This window comes from Cydia amplana, chromosome 4 (genome assembly GCF_948474715.1).
Source record: "Cydia amplana chromosome 4, ilCydAmpl1.1, whole genome shotgun sequence".
NCBI classification, from domain to species: Eukaryota; Metazoa; Arthropoda; class Insecta; order Lepidoptera; family Tortricidae; genus Cydia; species Cydia amplana.
This window is the reverse complement of record NC_086072.1, coordinates 12,124,999-12,144,690: the sequence shown is the minus strand read 5'-3', so window position 1 is coordinate 12,144,690 and position 19,692 is coordinate 12,124,999. Positions and strand designations below refer to the sequence as shown.

The window sequence follows — 19,692 nt, the reverse complement described above, 5'->3', positions numbered from 1 at the left end:
TGGATAGGTCTTCAAAAATGATATTGAGGTTTCTAATATCATTTTTTTCTAAACTGAATAGTTTGCCCTGTAACTTCTAAAATAAGAGAATGATAAAACTAAAAAAATATATGATGTACATTACCATGTAAACTTCCACCGAAAATTGGTTTGAACGAGATCTAGTAAGTAGTTTTTTTTTGATACGCCATAAATCGCCTAAATACGGAACCCTTCATGGGCGAGTCCGACTCGCACTTGGCCGGTTTTTATTTTATATTCGTGCAATAACATATCGCTACCGGGTATGGGACGCCTCCTAATCTTTCCGAGTTGTACCTACCTATTACGTGAGCATTTTGTAGAGGAGCCATTTAAGGTGACTAATTTACCTACACTCCATAATTTCACGTCTCATTATTTATCGATTGCCTTAATTACCACTTGGATTAGCTAGGTACGAGTAAAAGCACTTGACAAATTTTTAAAGATAACAACCACATGTGACATTCAACGATAAAAATACTTCTATTTTTCATTATAATCATGAAATATTGGTTTAAGATCATACAAAATGTACCTACCTAAAGTTATAATTATAATACTTAGTGATGGTTTTTTGTAACTTGTTCGTAACTTTTAAGGACATATATTATGTATATGTACATAATGAAGTTACAACATGTTTTAGCTAGAATAGATATACTGGAGAAAGACGTCAGTGCAGAACTGTGTTATTTTATTTTTTACATAGTATTGAAAATTGCTATAAGTAAGCGCACATTTTAATTTGCGACGCAATAAACGAGGTTAGACCGTACTCATGTGAATACACATTGAATACCTAGCACTAGCTCCGTAAATTAATAAATGTACTTCAATTCTAATACGAACATAATAAAGTACGTCACGCTCTCACATCGTGGCTGCCTGTAGAGCGAAAACGGGACGCAGAAACCATACGATTTCAATGTTATTTCAGTATGTCAGTTCTCGCAATTTAGGAATGATGTCTTTACAATCTTAAACGATCAATTACTTTAATGAGAGCTTTGGCCCAATATCATCTCCAACACAGTTACGATCAAATGTAAGGAGTTTCAAAACAAAACATCGCATTGTATGATTACGATGATTTTTTTAACAACTGCATATTCGAATATTCATTAATTATTGTCGGTAGTTTAAAATGCAGAAAATAGGGAAATGAATAGATATCTGTCAAATCGAGCATAAGAACTATTCCAAATATGGCTTATTTAATTATCCTTCTTCGATCAACATTCACATATCGTATCAACCCGAATTATGAGCTCAGCTAAGTGTGAGGAACGCACGTCTCATGTGAATTGAATCATCTTCCTCGCGTTGTCCCGGCATTTTGCCACGGCTCATGGGAGCCTGGGGTCCGCTTGGCAACTAATCCCAGTAATTGGCGTGGGCACTAGTTTTTACGAAAGCGACTGCCATCTGACCTTCCAACCCAGAGGGTAAAACTAGGCCCGTATTGGGATTAGTCCGGTTTCCTCACGATGTTTTCCTTCACCGAAAAGCGACTGGTAAATATCAAATGATATTTCGTACATAAGCGGTAGTACTATTAGTTATTCTGTGACATAAGTTTCGAAAAACTCATTGGTACGAGCCGGGGTTCGAACCCGCGACCCCCGGCCGGATTGCAAATCGCACACTCTTACCGCTAGGCCACCAGCACTTCTCATGCGAATTGAATAAAAGTTACAATTTTAGTTATAAGTTTTTCCATTACCCTTTACTCGAGCGCTATTATTAGCTACAGCTATTAGCTACACAGTCAGAGCAACGAAATAATAGATTTTTGATAGTAATTTACCCTTATACATATGAAGCTAAGAAGTACTATTAGTTTAACTCCATGAATTTTTATAAGGGTCAATTCATAACATAACTTACTACTCTAACTATAATAGTATAGGACTGTTGTGGCATCTTATATGAAATGACACGAGTAACGTTCCCGAAGCGAGAAGTCCACCTAAGAAACAGGTAAATATCTAACATTATAACAGCTGTCATCACTTCTGTTTTTTGACTTCACTTCAGTGTTGACAAAGGGCACGCGACAATGAGAAGGGGTGTCGATTACAGTAGGAAGGTCACGCTAGGGCGCACCGGGATGAGGTCACGCTCCGAGCACGAAACAAAGCCACCGCAGGGATCAGACAAAGGTGAGGTGAGAGGTATGGCTTTGCGATACGCATTTACTTTTAGTAACAGCAAGTTGGGCGCCGTTCATTTATTACGTAAGACGATTTAGGGGGCAGATGGGTCGACAATATCTTATTTTTCTTACAAGGGGGTAAGACGGGATCTTGATCTTACGTATGATCACAAAAATGCGCAATGTAGTGATTACGTTTTTGGCCAAAATTTAAATTTCGGTACAAGCTTTAATCGCTAACTTTTCTTTCCACTGGCAACTAATACCCATAGAGTCATCTTATAACCCCAAACACAATTAGTTTTCGTTTTTAGGGTTCCGTACCCAAAGGGTAAAAACGGGACCCTATTACTAAGACTCCGCTGTCCCGTCCGTCCGTCCGTCCGTCACCAGGCTATATCTCACGAACCGTGATAGCTAGACAGTTGAAATTTTCACAGATGATGTATTTCTGTTGCCGCTATAACAACAAATACTAAAAACAGAATAAAATAAAGATTTAAGTGGGGCTCCCATACAACAAACGTGATTTTTGACCGAAGTTAAGCAACGTCGGGCGGGGTCAGTACTTGGATGGGTGACCGTTTTTTTGCTTGTTTTGCTCTATTTTTTGTTGATGGTGCGGAACCCTCCGTGCGCGAGTCCGACTTGCACTTGGCCGGTTTTTTATTTGTTTTATCACAGAGTTTCCATGGCCACCTCCTGTCTCCATCATCAGATTAGCTTCACGTCATCATAATATTGCATTGTCATCCGATTTACATTATGTATGCAAAGCTTCAATCGGAAATCGGGAAATACGAGGGGTGTTCAAAATATTCTCGGTATGAGAATGAAAACAAACAAGTACGAAAAGTTTGATATTTTTATTTTTCAATATACTCCCCCCCTATGTTCATACACTTAAAAGATCGATCAATTATTTTTTTTAATCCTGCATAAAAATATTTTTTATCTTTGGTGTAAAAATGCTCCTCCACTGCCGCCTTCAATGCTTCATCGTCAGAAAATTTATTTCCACGCAGATCCTTTTTAAGATTGGGGAGCAAAAAGAAGTCGCTGGGGGCTAAGTCCGGACTATACGGTGGGTGAGTAACAGTTTCAAACCCACATTCAACAATAGCTGCCTTGGCAATATGAGCAGTATGGACGGGGGCGTTGTCATGCAGAAGCATAACACCTTTGGTTAACTTTCCTCGCCTCTTTTCTTTGATTGCATCCTTTAATTGACGTAGAATGTTAGCGTAGTACTGTCCTGTGATATTTACACCTTTTTCTTTATAATCGATCAGTAATACTCCTTCACAATCCCAAAATATCGTGGCCATGACCTTGCCTGCTGAAGGGATGACCTTGAACTTCTTGGGATGAGCTGAACCCTTAATGTGCCACTGCATGGACTCTTGTTTACTCTCTGGGTCATAATGATGAACCCAGGTTTCATCTCCAGTAACTATTCTTTGCAGCACCTCATCAGGATTTTCACCGCACAGGTCAATAAAATCGGAACAACAAGCTACACGCATGTCTTTTTGAAGCCGAGTCAGCATTCGCGGAACCCATCTTGCACTTACTTTTGACATATTAAGATGGTCATGGATAATATCATGTACGGTACCAATAGAGAGATTGGTTACTTGTGCTATAGATTTTACCTTCACTCGACCATCTTCCAATATAAGTTTTTCCACTTTATCAATATTTTCTTGTGAAGTAGCTACTACAGGCCGGCCAGGTCTAGGGTCGTCTTCAACACTCTCCCTTCCACGTTTAAACTCGCGTGACCACTTTTGAATGGTAGATAAAGAAGGAGCAGACTCACGGTAAACACAATCCATTTCCTCTTTTATGGTTTTTTGATTTTTACCCTGTTTTGTCAAGAATTTTATCACGCATCGATGTTCTAATTTAGTTAACATTGTCAATTCCCACATGATGTTCATGTTTGTTCAGCAATTGCAGAAAAACAAAAGAACATCTCGGTTCGAATTGTACTTTTTTTTAATGTCAATGAATAAACCTTAGCGGCCAGTAACGAAAGAAATTTTAGAAGAGGTTGTAAGATATCAATACCGAGAATATTTTGAACGCCCCTCGTAGGTTAAATTTTGCTTCCAAGATATTATGACCCACACTAACTAAACTAACATAATTACATACTAACAGGGCAAGTTAAATAAAAGTTTTAAAAAAGCGGCCAAGTGCGAGTCGGACTCGCCCATGAAGGGTTCCGTATTTAGGCGATTTATGACGTATAAAAAAAAACTACTTATTAGATCTCGTTCAAACCAATTTTCGGTGGAAGTTTACATGGTAATGTACATCATATATTTTTTTTAGTTTTATCATTCTCTTATTTTAGAAGTTACAGGGGGGGGGGACACACATTTTACCACTTTGGAAGTGTCTCTCGCGCAAACTATTCAGTTTAGAAAAAAATGATATTAGAAACCTCAATATCATTTTTGAAGACCTATCCATAGATACCCCACACGTATGGGTTTGATGAAAAAATTTTTTTTAGTTTTAGTTCAAAGTATGGGGAACCCCTAAAATTTATTGTTTTTTTTTCTATTTTTGTGTGAAAATCTTAATGCGGTTTACAGAATACATCTACTTACCAAGTTTCAACAGTATAGTTCTTATAGTTTCGGAGAAAAGTGGCTGTGACATACGGACGGACAGACAGACGGACAGACAGACAGACATGACGAATCTATAAGGGTTCCGTTTTTTGCCATTTGGCTACGGAACCCTAAAAATGAAAAAAAAAACAAGCGTGTATTCATTTTTTATTTTAGATTTTAAGAAATTTTAAACAGAGGGAGGGGCCCGGCCTTTTCTTAAGTTTTCTTACATATGGGGGGGAGGTAGTCAAAAACTGGCAAAAATCGTCTTACGTAATAAATCAATGGCGCCTTGGTAGGGATTGCAATCCGGTCTGGTTTTGAATCCGGCCGGATTTTGGCCTCAATCCGGGGATCCGGCCGGATCCGGCCGGATTGGTATTGCGGATGAAAAATTGGTCCAGTCACGTATTTCATTATGTTTTTTAGCGTTATATGCGCAGTTAAGGATATTTTTCTAATGGGTTAATAAAACGACAGTTTGAGGTTTCAAAAATCAACGTTTTTATTACGTAACCACTAAGTCTTATTACAATAATCAGTCTCACAATTAATATCTTCTTTTTCTCTTAAAATATCTATAGCCCCACAACTCCCACAAAAAGGTGCTTTTAATTCTTCGCTTTATTTAGTAGCATAATAATAACAAAATAAGATAGGTATTCTTACTTTAAATTCGAAAAAACATTTAACTTGGCTGCTGAATGAAGTCTTATAAATATTTCGTCATTCTATTTTAAATGCAGTTAACACTTATTATAACTGGGATATAATGGTTTGTACTAAATTAAACGAAACAAAATGTACGTTATATTATCATGTAACAACACTATTAATTAAATATAAAACAATTCAGTACTTACTTACGGTGCACGGGAATCTCAACCAGGGATGTTGCGGATGCCGATTTTTTGACATCCGCGGATGCGGATGCGGATGCGGATTTTTAAAGGCTCACATCCGCGGATGCGGATGCGGATGCGGATGTCAAGATAGTACCATAAAAAACGTCAAATATTACATTTTAGTATTTTTTTTTTCAAAAAACCGGCCAAGTGCGAGTCGGACTCGCGTTCCAAGGGTTCCGTACATTAAGTCCCACTCACGTTTGACTGCTCATTTCTAATAGGGTTTTTTGGTTAATGACTAAATTACCTAGCAGTCTAGCACTTACGCCGATGCTAAGACGTTCCTGTACCGACCTGTTCCACATCCGCATCCGCATTAAATCCGCATCGATTTTATGCGGATGCGGATGCGGATGCGGATGTTGAAAATAATGCGGAAGTTCCGCGGTTGCGGATGCGGATGCGGATATTCGCAACATCCCTGATCTCAACCAACACTACGACGAGTACGACGACACATATTTCGTCGGTAGAAGACTGGCGTCAACTAACAAACAAGTTGTTGTGTTGCTGTTTGCGATCGGGAACGCGGGGAGGGGAGCATTAAAATAGAATTACGTTCGAATATTGGCGAGAACTTTTAAATTTTAGCAGTGTTTTAAGCTGTTATTTTATATTTTAGCGCTTTTATTCCTTTTACCGGATCCGAGACCGGATCCGGTGAAATTTGCCGGATCCGGTAGGCTGAAAAATGTACCGGATCCGGCCGGATTACCGGATCCGCCGGACCGGATTGCAATCCCTACGCCTTGGCTTATATTGGGTTCTGGGGAGCTACTGAGCTACATGAACATCAAGTAATGTGGTAAAAGGTGACTGATTCTTTAGATGGACATGACAGTAGAATTATGCTCTTGGTACCTTCAGCATAATGTAGTAGGTAGAATGAAGAAATATGATAAATTCTTGTTACATCCATACAAAACATCCTGTCATACAGTAAATGTAGTGGTCACACCATGTTAGTAATTAGTGCAACACTAGCCAATGCTTACTTTATTTAAAAAAAAAATTGTTTGAAATGTTTGAATGACTACATTGAGCTGTCTCTGCAGGGGCCATTTAGTAATAGCTGATTTCAATAGATCAAGATAATATGTGCTGAGTAAACGAAAAAGAAGCAAAATGTAAAAGAAAAATAAATAAATCTATAGAAACAATTTTGACCCATACAAGCCATGCAAGGCTCAGGAACAGAATGTGAATGCAACTATTATAAGTATAAAACTAAACTATCCTTCAAAGGTTACAAACTTTTCCTTATCACATTTTGATAATTAGCATTAATTTATATTCATATTTCCATAAAACACTGACGTTCAGGGCAATAGTGTTGCTAGGCATGGGCGAATGGTGTATTTGCCCACAGCCTTGCACTTAGGGGGGGCCTCGCAAAGTCAACCTTTACCTTTGGTAAACACATTGAAAAGGACCTTGCAGATGTGGTTTTCGCCCATAACTAGATTGGTTCATGCTACACAGTGGGTTCAGGGTAATATTTTCACTATTAAAATTCATCATGGGGGTAACATTGCTGGTAGCCTTAATTTTTTTTACAATCTTATACAGATCAACCTAGCCCCAAACTAAACAAAGCTTTTACTATGAGTACTGGGCAACAACATATCTACTTATAGTATAGATAAACACATAAATAACATTCATAACTCAGGGAACAAACATATGAAATTAAATATAAATTTCAACAAATAATCTTAGCTGCATCACTTTAGATTAAACTTTAATCATTGAAGTATTCACATTAAGTAATACGTATTTCAAATTATAAATGCTCATTTCAAGTTATTTATTTTTTATATTTTACCAATAAAACATATCAGGTTATTAATTTTACTAAATTGGGAGTATAATTAAGAGTTTAAATTGTAGATAAAACCTATAACTTGATTTATGCTCACACGAATACTCTGAATTCAGATCAAAACTAGGAGCACTAGATGCTGAATGCTGATGCATTAGAATCATTTTAGATGCTGAATGCTGATACACTATGATACGTGGGAACGTGAAGTGCAAGGCATACTTCCATTCGAAATTATTAATTGTGCTCTACATGTTGACCAAATATTAAATCAGGAAGTTAAAAGGAAGCATGAAGGCTGGTCAGAACAAACCAATATGAATAAACAACAAAATATAATTACCAAATTAAATAAGCTGTTGGCGCGAATGAATGCTTTATTTGCATTCAGTGGGCCAATACGATTTCTAAGTAGTAATGATAATATTACCTGATCTCTGCATAGTGGAAATGCTAGAAAAACTATTTTTACACAAGAAACATAATCGCAAAATACGATTTTTTTATCACTTCACCAAACTGTCAACAGAACAACTCAACCGCCCTTGCTTGTACCGGGTAGAAATTGATTTTTTGAAAATTCTTGCCAGATAAAAAAACTTCCGTAACACACTACCGCACCGCACTGCGACCTTGATTTGCCTTGATGTTGCCTAAATGTGCCGTACCCAAAGTCCCCTCCACACTCGTGCGCGAATCCCGGCGCGAAGCCGCGAACGCGAGCGAGAAAGAGATATCTATTTCTCTCTCTCATTTATGGGTGCGACTGCGACGCACCAATGTCGCGGTGCGGTGCGATAGTGTGTTATCACTTTTATACTACTCTTGTACTGCTCTAGTTTCAAAACTTAAATGCCTTTATGACAATTATGACAGCAGACAGCTTGACTTGATGGTTTGTCATTTTCAATCAGTGTTTTCAATGGACTTTGGTTTATTGTTGTTTATAATATTTATGTGGAGTTTAAGAACAAATTCATGATGAGTTTGATTTTCGCAACCACTAGATTTGTAGCTGTGCAATTTATACTTAAATACAGGAAGCTACAGCAAAACAATGTCGCGCTGCGAAAAAATGTAAGAAACTTCTAGTTTTTGTAGGATATTTTTTTAAATCGGTTTCAAAGTCTGTTTTAAATAAATTTCTACACATTCTGCTGCTGTCAATGTACAGAGTCCTCATCTACTACTTACTGCTTAGAGTCTGTGCGGAAAGAGAAGTCGTGGAATAAATGGGACTCGATACATTCCACGACATGTCCACAACTTCTTTTTCCGAGCAGACTCTATTATAAGTGTATATTAATATAAAATATTCAAAATCTATCACTTATATTTAAAAACTTAGTTTCAGCAGAAAATGACAATTTGTGGCTTTCTAAATGTCCCAATGTTAATGGGGGCACTATTTTGGAAGTCACAAGCACAATCCTCAGATCCCAAAAAAAACACAATTTCTGCGACTCTAGATCGCGCTGATCAATTGTTTGAAAATGGGCATATTGAGGAATGCTACCAATATTTAAAAAACTGCCAGGTATGTGTCCATTTATTTTTCCGAACCATTTCAATCATTTGCCTGTTTCATAGCTGTGAAACTATCTGTGTTCTTCTGTTAAATAAAAGGAAAGATATTTTTTTCCAGAACAATGATGTAGAAATACAGTGGAGACTTTGCCGGGCAATGTATAACATGGCAAAGGAATCAAAATATGAAAAGTCATATAAAAGGCAATTAATATCAGAAGCATATCAAATTATATCTAGTATACTGGAAGTCAATTATGAAAACTATGCTGTACATAAGTGGTATGCATTATTGCTTGATGCAGAAAGCACAGAGATTGGCCTCAAGGAACGGATAAAGCAACTGGAAAATGTGAAGAAACATATGGATGTAAATAATACACCTTTTAAATTAATTTCATTTATTCTTAAACAATACAATCATTGGAACGATTATGGATTAGGGTCATGTAATATAACCAGAGATCGGACAAATTTGAGGTAAGAAATTAATTAAATGATTAATTATTTAATCAAATTTGGAGTCATGTCCACATTATTGCGAGCAATGACGCCAATCTGTCCGATCTCTGAATATAACATTCTAGCGTTTCAACCTTTTTCTTTTTGGGTTAGATTTAATTTTAAAAGGATGAATCAAGACTTAATTTAATTGTTTTCCATTTCAGATGGCCGTTCTACACAATCCAAATGATGCAACTACTTTATACATGCTAGGAGAATGGTGTTATCAAGTCAGTGAAATGCCGTGGCATCAAAGGAAAATAGCAGAGACCTTCTTTGCATCACCTCCTTATTCTACTTATGAAGAAGCATTGGAATATTTCCTTAAAGCAGAATCAACTCGGCCAAGATTTTATAGTTTAAACTTGCTTAGATTAGGGAACTGCTATTTAAAATTGAAAAAAGAAGATCAAGCTAAATATTACTTGAAGCTTGCAGCTAGTTATCCAGCTAAGACAAATGATGATCATCAAGCAAACAAAGAAGCTGCAGAATTACTGAAGCAATTAAAATGATTCATTACACGTAAAAACGCTAATTCAATTATTTATACTGATAATATGGTCATTTAAATAAAAAATGCACCAACAATAACAACAAGACAATGGAACTAAGAAACTGGAGGAGGCCTTCACCCAGAGAGGGATCCATACAAACAAACAAAACAACTAAGATAAACATAGATAAACTAAAATAAGGAGTATGGAAGAAAAGGCTATAATATAATATATATGGTCATAGGTCATGGATTAGGAGTTATTATTATAAGTTCACTTTGCCACTATTTATGTACAGTCAACGTCAAAGATATGCATTTTTGTCGTGTAGGTAAACATATATTTTTGATATCAACTGTACCTCTGTGATTACTTAAGTGGTTCTGGTACATATAAATAAGATATAATATTTTTTTATTGCATTTTTATAAATAAATTAAATATTTAATTTAATATTAAGTAGTCATTATTTTATTAAATTCTTTTACAGCAATGTTTGGTAAATGCTTAGAAATAGAAATAAAAGAATAGTTTATAAATTCGCTACCCCGGGCTAGATTCGAATACGCGACACCGGGCAGCAGTGGCGTAGCATGAACCAATCTAGCTGTGGGCGAAAACCACAGCGGCGAGGCCGTTTTTAATGTGTTTTCCCAAGGTAATAAACAGGTTGGCTTTGGCAGGCTTTGCGAGGCCGTGGGCGAAGGCCCCATTCGCCCACACCTAGCTACGCCACTGCCGGGCAGGCTGCCATCTTTCGGCCTTGAATGGAAATGGAAGCGCTTTCGCTTTCTTTTTTTACGGTTCCTGAAGGGAACAATAAATGTTTTAATTCATGCTTCAATGAAAGTGTAATTAGAGTGACAGAGAATGCCTGCAATTTACGAAATTAGATTGTTGCGGTTATAGCCCGAGGGTTTACCGCGAAAACCGTTGCGGAGATCTTTCTCTTTTACTCTAATGAAGGCGTACTTAGAGTGACGGAGAAAGATGCTAACTTGGATTTTCGCGGTTATAGCCCCAAGCCGGATTGGAAGTGTTTTTTGCGTTTCACGAAAAAATATATTTCTTGGTGTAAAAAATTGTTCAATTATTTCATGAAACGGAAAACGATCTTCCTCGGGTCCGACCGATGTCTCTTTCTCGCTCTCACTTATGGGAGCGGCGCACCGTGACCTTGGTGCGGTGCGGTAGTGTGTTATGGCTTTAAAAATCAATGCCAAAGAATAATTTATTTCGTTGAAACGTTTGGACGAGCCTTAACAACGGATTTTGGCTTTTATTTAGTTTTGTGTTGGTGGCCTTGCTTTTATCTCACTAAGTCACTAGCCCTTTCACATTTAATACGCGAATTAGACTCTCGCACGAGCCACGAGACGAGCCGCGAGCCGCGCCACGAGACGCGAATCCACCGCTTACACTCGCGTTCGGCTTGTCATTCGGTTATAAACCTTATGCCGTGCCGTTAGTGTTTAAATTATATTAGCTCGACGAGCTTGCGAGCCACGAGACGAGCCGCGAACCCACCGCTTACACTCGCGTCTCGTGGCGCGGCTCGCGGCTCGTCTCGTGGCTCGCGCGAGAGTCTAATCCGCCTATATACTATCTGTGGTACCAGCCGTTTAGTTCGATTTGCAAAATTTCTTAAAAAATAACATATGTATTACAAGTTAGCTGTTCTTTCATTTATAACTTTTCAGTTATTAATTTATTTGCCTGTGAAGTTCCTTATCAACGTGATTATGAGTTTGAGAGACGACGAACCATACAGTGATGATGAAGTATTCTACGGAAAGTTAAGTCTCAGAGAACTAAAACACATGTTTATTAGCCACCAAAATAACCGACAAACTATAGCGTAAGTACGGTATTTTAAATTATTAAATGCATAATATATATTTACCTATACTTACACAAGTACCCTAGACTAAAATTACGTCACAAAAATAATACTTATAATAATTATATTTTTACAGCGCTAACGAACACCTTGAGGATGATAATCATAATATGAGCCTAAAACTTATATCAACTCACTCGGAACCTGATATTACATCGAAGCATAATCGTGACACATCACCAGAAATCATTCCAAAATCAATGTCGAATACAACATTGTCCTCTGACGAACCGAACTTATTCGAGAACCTGGATGTCACAAACAGCTTCTTAAATTTAGAAAAAATAGTAGAAAAATCATGTAATACCTCAAGTAAGGAGTTTGATAATACCCTAGAGGAAATAGAATACATATTGAAAAATACACCCAAATCAGAGAAGAAAAATACAGCCATTAATGACTACAAAAAAGCAGAATTGGAGGGAAATCAAATTCCTATCCAAGTAAATAAAGAAAAGGTAGCTTTGAATACAAAACCCTCAGCTGTAGTAACCCCTATGAAGCACGTCCAGAAAGAGAAAGAAGAATTTGCTACCCCTTCATCTGTGTTACAAACAAAACCTGCCTTATATAGAACACCAGCCAACCCTCCATTATTCAAGAAGCCATCCACATCGTCGGTAAAAAAAACTCCCGGCAAAAACAATGCATTTCAACACGTTGCTAGTCCTGTGGCATATTACATCAACAATAGCCCACAAGTTCCATTGATACAGAATGTGCACCCTAAGAAAACCTTGCCAGGACTATCATCTATTCCAAAGCTTGTGAAGAGTTCTGTCAACAAGCCGAGTAATAAAGAGAATGTCAATCTTCCTTCTGTTGCATATAAAAGTGCGAAGAAAACTACAGTGGTAAGGAATGCTTGTTCATTTTATTTACCAAGCTCCTAAATAAAATAAGAACTTGTGCTGAAAAATCTACAACTGTAGATAATCAATACCTAATTTACTTAGGAAAATCTCCTTTTAACACTATTTAATTTTTTTTCTATTCTATTCAATCTATGAGTCAAGTTTCAGTTACAGTTTTTTAAGACTGAAACGGCACCATACAATAGTGGTCAAAACATATTTCAAATATATCTTGCTGGTTTAGACCTACTGTACAATTGTAATTTATAAAAGCTATAATAGGGCACTTATGGACCCTATATCTCTTTTAAATATGTCAAACTATACAGCCATGTGGGAAAGCCAGCCATAAAGCGCTGGTGGCCTAGCGGTAAGAGCATGCAACTTTCAATCCGGAGGTCGCGGGTTCAAACCCCGGCTCGTACCAATGAGTTTTTCGGAACTTATGTACGAAATATCATTTGGTGAAGGAAAACATCGTGAGGAAACCGGACTAATCCCAATAAGGCCTAGTTTCCCCTCTGGGTTGGAAGGTCAGATGGCAACTGCTTTCATAAAAACTAGTACCTACACCAATTCTTGGGATTAGTTGTCAAGCGGACCCCAGGCTCCCATGAGCCGTGGCAAAATGCCGGGACAACGCGAGGAACGAGAGAGTATACAGCCATGTGGGAAAACCCTAAATGATTTGTAATTTTTTTCAGATTGATGTTTCAAATGCACCCAAAATGCCACAAAGTCAATGGGCAAAGAAATTGACTAAATCACTGCCAAGGCCTGCGGTCATAAAACACACACACAGAGAGAAAGTCTTCTTCAATAAACAATTACTAAGGAAGCCAGAAGACAGTTTTGGTGACTTATCACTCCATCAAGCTGATATATCAGTTTGTACTAAAAAAGCTGCTTTCTAAGCCTGGGCCTATGTATTGTGTTTCCAATAGGTAATGTTTGACTGACTTAGTAAGTAATGAATGGTATTTTAACTATTTTAAAGTTTTTGTCTTATGTATTGTTAGAATTGACATCATTTGAAATGTTTAAAAGTTAAAAGGTTTGAATAAAACATAATGTCATTACATCTGTAATTTTACTCATTTCAATTCAACTATAATCAGAACACAAATATATATGAACTATGAATAAGGCTAATTTAAACAGTAACCGTGCATAGGCAAGCAGTGAATGGGTTAACGCATTCACTGCCAGGGAGCGTGGCCTAGGAACAAACTTGTATGACGGTCGACGCACATGTGCGTCGATGTACGTCGGTGCCAGTGAATGTGTTTTAATTGCCATCTAATCCAGAGCAGAAACTACGGTCTTATTGGGATTATTCCGGTTTCCTCACGATTTTTTCTCGCATTTCCACTCCGTCAAAAAAAAGTATTAACTAATATCAAAATACCTTCGGAGTCGCCAGTCTTAACTAAAAAAACTACGCCACTTATGTGTGATAAAGTTTTAAAAATAAACGCAATCATTTTATGTAAAGATTTATTTAATTTCCATTATAATGTGCAATCCATTAGACGATTTACAATACCTAAATCTAAATAAAAAGGTAACATTTATATAGGATGTCACAGCAATATAAAAAAACACTCATGCAAAAATATTTAAAAAAAACGTAATTCTAATAACACTCCCGAGAGGCTACTACGAAATACGTATATGTATAAGCCTCTCGTATATAACGCTAGGAGACGAAACTTGGATTTTCGATGTTCGTGGTAGGCACTCTGCCTATTGTCGTCGTGTTGGTTGAAGGAAGCGACAGTCCTTACAATACTTTACAAGTCGAGTATTAGTAGTAGAGATGCAACGGATAGTTGTTTGGCCGGATATCCGGCCTGAACACTGGCCGAATATCCGGTATACGGCCGCCGGATGTTCGGCCGGCGGAACTATACCTATATTTTGAGTTTTGCAGGTGCGCGTCGTGCAGGTTTCGACCTGTTTCCTAGTGAACGTTCGCGCGGACACATTTCTAGGATCGTAACGAGTTTTAAGCCCTTGCTACACGGTCGCCAACAAGCCTTCTAACCGTCTGACCTTGGTCTGCCCTTGGTCAGTTTTGGTCTAATTTTGTTGGAAACAACTGTCTACACGGTCCGGGACGGACCAAGGCCACGCGGTCTGGGGGCTTGTCGGCGACCGTGTAGCAAGGGCTTTATCATGACATTACGTAGTAAGTTCGTTTATAGTTACAAGTGCGCGCGCGTATTTTTGTGTAAACAAATAAGTGTATTGTGTGGCATTGGTTATTCATTTCTATTTACTGTGTCGTTAGCATTATGACTGTGACTGTTTTTTAGATTAAATTTTTTACCCCAAAATGAGTTAATTTTACTATCCGGTATCCGGCCGGATACTAAAATAACGGCCGGATACCGGATAGTAACCGGATATCCGGTGCATCTCTAATTAGTAGGCTGTAATTATGAAGTGGGCGTTTTTTTTTGTTGTCCCCTACACTTTTTTCAAATTTGGGATTTTCTATGTTATTTCTACTCAGAATCACGAGCTCTTTCTATCCTAATAGGAGAAAAAAAGTGTCCCAAAATTTCCATACATTTTTCGATCTTTCCATTACGCGACCGCCATACAAAGTCTATGAAAAATGGTGACGGAATGGAAATAAAAACCTTGGGACACTTTTTTTCTCCTATTAGGATGGATAGCTTTAATATGTAATTTATTAGTTCTATTTATATAATTTAATACGATGCTACTTTTTGTGCTTTATTGCATGACATATGTAAATATTCTAAATCTTAGTTTAAGGAAATGTTTGTCATACCCTTTTAGGGTCCATGAGGTACTTACTTGTATAAATGTTGTAACATCTCTTGTTGTAACCATGGTGCAATAAATAAATGATTGATTGATTGATTGAAAGAGCTCGTGATTCTGAGTAGAAATAACATAAAAAATCCCAAATTGGAAAAAAAAGTGTAGGGGACAACAAAAAAAAACGCCCAAATACATTATTATTGTCAGCTGCTAACCAACACTAAACTAAAATTAAATACTTTAAAATGCAATTAATTACAGCCGTAACATGACCAATCCAATATTACTTTGTTAAGACAATTTTAAAATTACAAAAATTAATTTGGCGGCATCTATAAATTTTATATACTTAGGTACATATTACATTTTATGTCTTCATTATAAATTAAGTGTAAATACAACCCACATGGGAGTATTATAGATTATAGTCATTATTAGTCATATACATAAGAATAATAGGAACAAGGATTTTACCCGTGTACAACATTTGCATAAAATTCGGTTCGTATAATCTATGTACTTATTTGTATTTTATTTAGTAAGGACAAAGAGTTATTTATAGTAGAAGACTGAAGAGTGTGTAGACATGAGATTTGATATTTTTTGCAAGAAAAAACGGTCCCCCTAGTTTTTGATGTCGCTATTGTCGCCGTTTGATTCTTAGGCCACTATAGAACCTTGTCGCTGTAACTAGAGGTAACATGACAACATACATACATCAGTCAATAAGCACCAAAGATAATTGATTGTACTCAATCAATGCATCTTTAATAAGCCCTTTCGTAGGAGATCAACAAATAGATTCATTATGACATGGTTCTATAGTGGCCTAGGAATCAAATAGCAGGTTCACTGGTTCTTTCCCGTACATTATGTTGTGCGGTAACTCTGGTAGTCAAAAGTTGACAATTGATAATTCAGTTATCACCAGTGTACGTTAATTTTCCAGCAATTTTGGTGCAGCATAGTAAAAATAAAGGATTTTCTTAATTTTTTTTCTAGGGAGAGGATTGGTTAAGGTTAATACACTGACTTAATATAAAAGAAATAGACACACAAAGCAGAACAAAAACGTCAACAAATGTGGATCCCAATGACGTTTCGCACCATTTGCATTGATGATAAAAACGCTTACGTAAATTTTGAGTCAAGATAAATGTTTCGTACAGAAAAGAGCTTAATGTCGTAAGCATTAAGTGTCAAATTTGCAAACATAAGTACCAACACTGTTAAAAAATTTAGTCCGATGGCACTAAACGTAACGTATTTACGTCAAACAACGTCAAACGAGAATAATGAACGAATGGAGTCACTTTGGTACACTTTAATATGTATTACTGTACAGGAAAACCAATTGAAGTAATAAATAAAACAAATTTAATTTAATCGAGAGCTCAAATAAAATTAATTCGTGGTTCAAATTCAAACAAATTAAATTTTTAATTCGTATACGTCTTTAAATACTAATTTCCTTGAAATAAATTCTACTAATAAGTAGTACCAAATAACTGTGTATTTAAGATCTACATTTACTCATAGCACGGGTGCACGGGGACATTTAGGTACTGATTGTATTTTTTTTGTAAAGTCTACCTATACTTTATAAAATAAATCCTGTGGTTGTCACTGTGTTCAGACAGGTTTAGCATTTACAGTTAGTAGCCCTTATTGGTGGTGTATATGTCGGAAACAGGGAAATGGGCCGAACACACAAGTGCCGTTTTGCCTTGTTTAAAACTGCATCACGCCTATCTCTTGCTATAATTAAATAGCAGTCCACTTTGCACGTCGCATAGGTTTTCTTGGAAATCTTGAATTTAAACATAATATTATTCCTTATGAATTCCATATAAAAATATAAAAAAATATTGACCTCACATCGACTCATTAGATTTTTGTTCCTTGACATCCCTTCTTTGGTACTAACAAATTAATTTATTCAAAACCATAAAATTACCACCAGATTACATAAATTATGTAATGCTATCCAAAGAACTAACCGAAAGAAATACATTCCATCCTTTTTCCTTGTTTTATCATTGTTATTTTTACATATTTTAACGGCACATTTCGTAATTGTTGACAACTTCACATTTGAGCGTTTCAAACAAGACTAAACGAAAAAGTGATGCGTGATCTGTTTTGACATTACTTTTGTGGGGCCATTTTTGGCGGCTGATTGGGTATCCAGTTCTTTATACTATATCAATGGGTTAATATTACTTTTATTAACCCTAATTATTTATTCCACCTAGAGTAGGGCATACAGATGCTTTTAACCGACAATGCTGCACCAAAATTGCCGGAAAATTAACGATCACTGGTTATCACAAAACATGGCGCCGCCCGTTTGGCAGCATCTTTTCCGTTGTCAATCTCAGGCACACGTTATCTACAATCAATAACTCCTTGGTAAGGATAAAAGAGCTATTAATGTACAGTCAACGTCAAAAACATGATTACAATTTTCGCCTTATTACAAAGGAGTAAGGTGCAAAACTGTAAACATATCTTTGACGTCGACTGTACAAGCACAAATTGAAACTTATTAGAATAGGTACTAAATGCTTTCGTACAGTCTGAAAAAGGTGGCTACCTAGATAACAACATAAAATATATGTATGTATGAATCGACTCAAAAATGGTTATTAATATTTCATATTAATTTTATAATGGACGTTTTATTGCTTCTGTGTAAACTAGTATGTACCTATATCAGAGTAGCGCGCATCTACACGTCTTCATACAGTGTATATTCGTAGTATAGGTACGTTGTCTGTAGGAAAGTTTAGATTTGTTGTACGTGGCTAAAATACCTACGGTGATCACGCCAGTCTCAGTTTTACAATATATTATCAGTATTAATTAACTACGACTAAGTGAAAAGCGATACTCCGCGTACGCACACATTAAATCAATCCTCTTAACAGCTTGTTAATATAGCCAAAATGTAGAGCATAACATAGAGCAGAACCCAATGGCCAGAAATATACGAAATGCATAAGCATTACACAAAAATATAACTATTACATACCACGCCGCTCGGGTCTAGCAAACGACTAAATAAAATCTACGACGGTATTAGTACATTAACATACAAGTGCGAAAAATAAATCGACACGAGTTGCGAATTACCTCACGTGTATCGTACAACTTTTTACAATACCTACATATGACCCTTTAAATTTTCGACATAATTAGTCACGTAATGTGCTATTTTATCTTACTGTAAAGGTAGGTAATGGCTTTAAATGTCATATTTGTATATTAATCACTGTAGAATATGCACTATAAAATGCAAACTTTATGAACTACACAATCGAAGGCCACCGTTAGGTACATAAATTCTTCAGTGTATAAATCCAAATGTATAAAGCTACGCTTACGTATCAAAACAAACAAGAGATTGCGCGAAAAGATTCTTCATACGAGATTCATAAAACGAATAAAAAAATTATAACAATAAAAAAAGGTAAATATTGTAAATGCTTTATCAAATATTATTACGTAGAAAAAGCACCTAAGATAGGCTTATTTACTCTAGCGTCTTAAATAATTATGCAGTGGGGAAGAATGCTATTATTTTATAACATAAATATGCAATTTTCAGGTATTGTCTTTACAATAACTACTGTAAGATATCGCAAATAAAACTCAACTAAGGCAAGTTAGCAATTCGTTAAAAAATCTTATCTAATTTGTACGAAATATATCTTATCGGCCTTCTAAAACTGCGTTTAAGTACACGGTCGTCTTTTATCATCATTGAAATATGAAACATCTAAGAGTAAGTAATGTTTAATTTACTATCAACAGCAAAACAAATAGCCGAAATTGATTTTTTTTTTCATCTGATTTCACAATCAATCCCATAAAGGATCGACCACACCGAAACATGAACCCTCGCTTCTCACCGACGTTATATCGAGCCAGACAGGAAAGATAACCAAAATTAATTTCTAAACTTAAAACTACAGGTCGTTTTTTAGCTTCCAAATTAGACCCCTGGGAGTTGAGGGGTTAAAAGATATAGACGCATCGTTTGCCCAGAAAATATAACGCAACGTGTGACACAAGT

General features: G+C 36.5%; 2 protein-coding genes across 3 annotated transcripts; both read left to right on the top strand.

The window, feature by feature from the left end:
• The first annotated feature begins 8,505 nt into the window (after positions 1-8,505).
• Positions 8,506-10,128, top strand: LOC134647632 (regulator of microtubule dynamics protein 1-like). Of its 2 annotated transcripts, none has more exons than XM_063501989.1 (4): positions 8,506-8,613; positions 8,894-9,073; positions 9,182-9,433; positions 9,732-10,128. In XM_063501989.1, exons 1-4 carry the CDS (start codon positions 8,515-8,517, stop codon positions 10,080-10,082), a joined length of 882 nt encoding a protein of 293 aa, XP_063358059.1. In that variant the 5' UTR covers positions 8,506-8,514; the 3' UTR covers positions 10,083-10,128. The 2 variants fall into 2 exon arrangements, with proteins under 2 accessions (XP_063358059.1, XP_063358058.1); XM_063501988.1 differs by having other exon boundaries at positions 8,885-9,073.
• A 1,563-nt stretch (positions 10,129-11,691) lies between these two features.
• LOC134647238 (uncharacterized) lies at positions 11,692-13,805 on the top strand. The gene is made up of 3 exons (XM_063501506.1): positions 11,692-11,922; positions 12,041-12,818; positions 13,523-13,805. Exons 1-3 carry the CDS (start codon positions 11,723-11,725, stop codon positions 13,730-13,732), a joined length of 1,188 nt encoding a protein of 395 aa, XP_063357576.1. The 5' UTR covers positions 11,692-11,722; the 3' UTR covers positions 13,733-13,805.
• The last annotated feature ends 5,887 nt before the right edge of the window (positions 13,806-19,692 follow it).